This window comes from Ochotona princeps, chromosome 1 (assembly GCF_030435755.1).
Source record: "Ochotona princeps isolate mOchPri1 chromosome 1, mOchPri1.hap1, whole genome shotgun sequence".
NCBI classification, from domain to species: Eukaryota; Metazoa; Chordata; class Mammalia; order Lagomorpha; family Ochotonidae; genus Ochotona; species Ochotona princeps.
Genome location: NC_080832.1, coordinates 23,101,476 through 23,104,205, shown reverse-complemented (window position 1 = coordinate 23,104,205; position 2,730 = coordinate 23,101,476). Strand labels below are relative to the sequence as shown.

The 2,730-nt window shown below is 38.6% G+C and overlaps 1 protein-coding gene across 1 annotated transcript; it reads right to left on the bottom strand.

The window, feature by feature from the left end:
• Window positions 1-1,921: 1,921 nt before the first annotated feature.
• Window positions 1,922-2,525, bottom strand: LOC131481223 (KH domain-containing protein 3-like). Its single transcript, XM_058668997.1, has one exon. It carries the CDS (start codon window positions 2,523-2,525, stop codon window positions 2,028-2,030), a length of 498 nt encoding a protein of 165 aa, XP_058524980.1. The 3' UTR covers window positions 1,922-2,027.
• Between the last annotated feature and the right edge of the window lie 205 nt (window positions 2,526-2,730).

Below are 2,730 nucleotides of genomic sequence, written 5' to 3'. Positions count from 1 at the left end.
AAAAGTAATCAAGCACACTGTGTAGATGGCAAAGTTTGACACAGAGCTTACAAACTCAATGATGAAATAGAAAACAAGGAAGGGATGGGGAATAACATGAAGGGGCTACAAAAAAATAAATGGAAGGTGTGGAAATAAGAGGAGGAAACTTGGAGACCATAGAAAAGGTTTGCAAGAAGAGTAGAAAAGAGAGCTAGAAAACTTTTAAATGTCAGTTTCTTCTGGAAAAAAAGTGTGCTGACATATATTTTTATCTCTGAATAATATTTCACTCTTTAAATTATTAATGATCCATTCTATGTAATGTTCAATTCTGAAATTTTAGACTTCCTGTGAAAAAATACTGGAGTCATCATAACTTCGAAAACTATCGTATATCCAGGCTTCCATTTCACTGTAACATATATATTACAAAGGCATCTTTAATGAAGAAAGACAGTGGTAACAAGGGAGGTGTAGTAACGGACTTTAGTCACGTTTAGAGAAGTACAAGTTCCTGGAGTTGCATGCAACTGTAAATGCAGGGGTAATGCAGATTCCAGCAAGATATGTTGCAATAGATGCATGCTGTTTTAATCTAAAGAAAGCTCCACATTCCACCCCTCCCTCCCACCAAACTGAAAATATTTGTTTTCCTAAACTCATAGTCTCCTTGGGATGAATTCAGAGAAAGTATTGTTTTTGTCTAAGTTCATTGCTATTTAGCTATACTATCGTAATTAAGTTACTTTATTTCTCTAAGCTTCTATATTGCCATATAACAGATGATAATAAAAATAACTCAAATAATCTTTGTGAGAATAAAAAAACATAAGGTTTACACATAAAATACATATATTAGGAAGCTGGCATGGATGCATGTTGAATGAATTGTCGGTATAGTTATCGTGACATATATCCTTCAGTATCCGGTTGGGATCTGCACCATGGCCTGCTTCTACAGGTTTTTGCAACTCCAGGATTTGAACATTTTAAAGACTGACTAATACAAGAAATAATATTATTTGTAATAAAAATTTGGTTGAACAGTGGTTTGTTTAGAACCTATAGTAATACTCCCGATGAAATACATTCTGTCAAGTTACAAAAAACTGTTAAAAAAAAAAGTTTCTGATGCGTTGGAGGGGAATGCGTTTCAAAGAGCCAGAAGCATAGAATTTTTTTTCACTCTGCAGGTCTTCCCATCTAAGCTGTCCACATGAATTCCTAGAAATTTACACCTCTGTGGAGATCCAGCAAATGGGAAAGTGTTAGTTTCAAACTCTGCTACCCTCTGTGGAACACTCCTGCCGGGCTGAAGCTGACTGTTCATTTTAGGCTTCATTTACTATCTAATCTTCAGAGAGGTTTTCAATATGAACAATAGAAATGTTACTTTAATTTTCCTTGCTCTTATCCTATTCGTGAATAAATAAAACTTTGAAATATGTGGGTTTCTGAAACAAAATAAACAGATGTCAGACATTCATGCTCAAATATAGTAACAAATTTATGTATTTAGAAATTTGGCTCTGTAGAGTAATAGACCTATCTCTGAAGAGTCTCATGCAATATTTTATCATTTCAAGATATTAAATGCATTAGTTCCACTTCAACAAATCCTTACTACTTTATTAACTTTATTTAAGGCATGTTTGATGTACCTAAAATTAGTAACTATCCCAAAATTTTAGCGAGAGAAAGGAAATTAAAACTCTGAGTCCTTAATTCTCAGGTGGTTGATTAGCTCTGAAGGCAGAATTACTTCTGACAAAATCACTGTTCAATCTTAGAAACTCACCGTTTAGACAGCATAAAAATAATACAAATAAAATTAATGTGGCAAGATTGGCTACATTTTTAAGACAAAAAGCATTTCAGGTGTGCTAAGCATTTACTGTAATGGAAGTAAGCTAATTTTTTTTTTTTTTTTGCCCGGGCAATGCAACTTTTTATTAGAGCTCCTTGAACGCGTTTTCACAAGCATGTGATGGGGAATACCACCCATTCCCTCTCCCCCAGCTTCACGTTCTTGGCCCCAGATGTCTTCATAACCTGGTAATCAAGCGGCTGACAGACTGGGGAGGCCCTTGTGTCCCAGCCTCATCGACCTTGGTCTGGGACTGCCGCGTGCTGGCCTCGCCAACGTGGATGGGAGATGGCGGAGCCCCGACCCCGTGGACTTCCACAGGAGACTGCGGTCTTCCGGCCTTCTTGGAGCTTTGCAGCCGGAGCTGGCGGTGATAGTCGGCCAAGTTCATAATGAGCTTGGATACGTCCTTCTGATAATAAGGTCGTCCACATATCAAGATCTCAGCGTCGCCTTCGGGGTCCCATTGGTTCACATGCAGGAGGGTGTTGGACACACACTCGACGTGCGGGATGTGTTCTCCGCCCGGGCCAAAGATCGCTTCCACCAACCAAGCCTCCAGGCGGACTGCCTTCGGACTCTTGAGGAATTCGGAGTGGAACCACTTGGGCGGTTTGGTGAGGTTCCCCAGCACCTGGGATAGCTCTCCTTTCCGCTGCTGCAGTAATTGTTTCATTATGTTTAGGTTTAAGAATAACATTGTAGGTGGTTTAAATGGTTACATTAACTTGAGATAAGGACTGATAAAAGTAGAGTTAACCAATGTAACTGCCAGTTTGTTAAGTATAATACGACATCAAGTGATTGAAAACCATGCAGGCTGTTGGCCAAGAACAGATCCACAACTTCTTGATAGTACTATTTAAAATCATAACACCTTG

Excerpts from the sequence above, each read along its gene's own strand:
- LOC131481223 (XM_058668997.1), bottom strand. The coding sequence starts at position 2,525 with ATGAAACAATTACTGCAGCAGCGGAAAGGAGAGCTATCCCAGGTGCTG.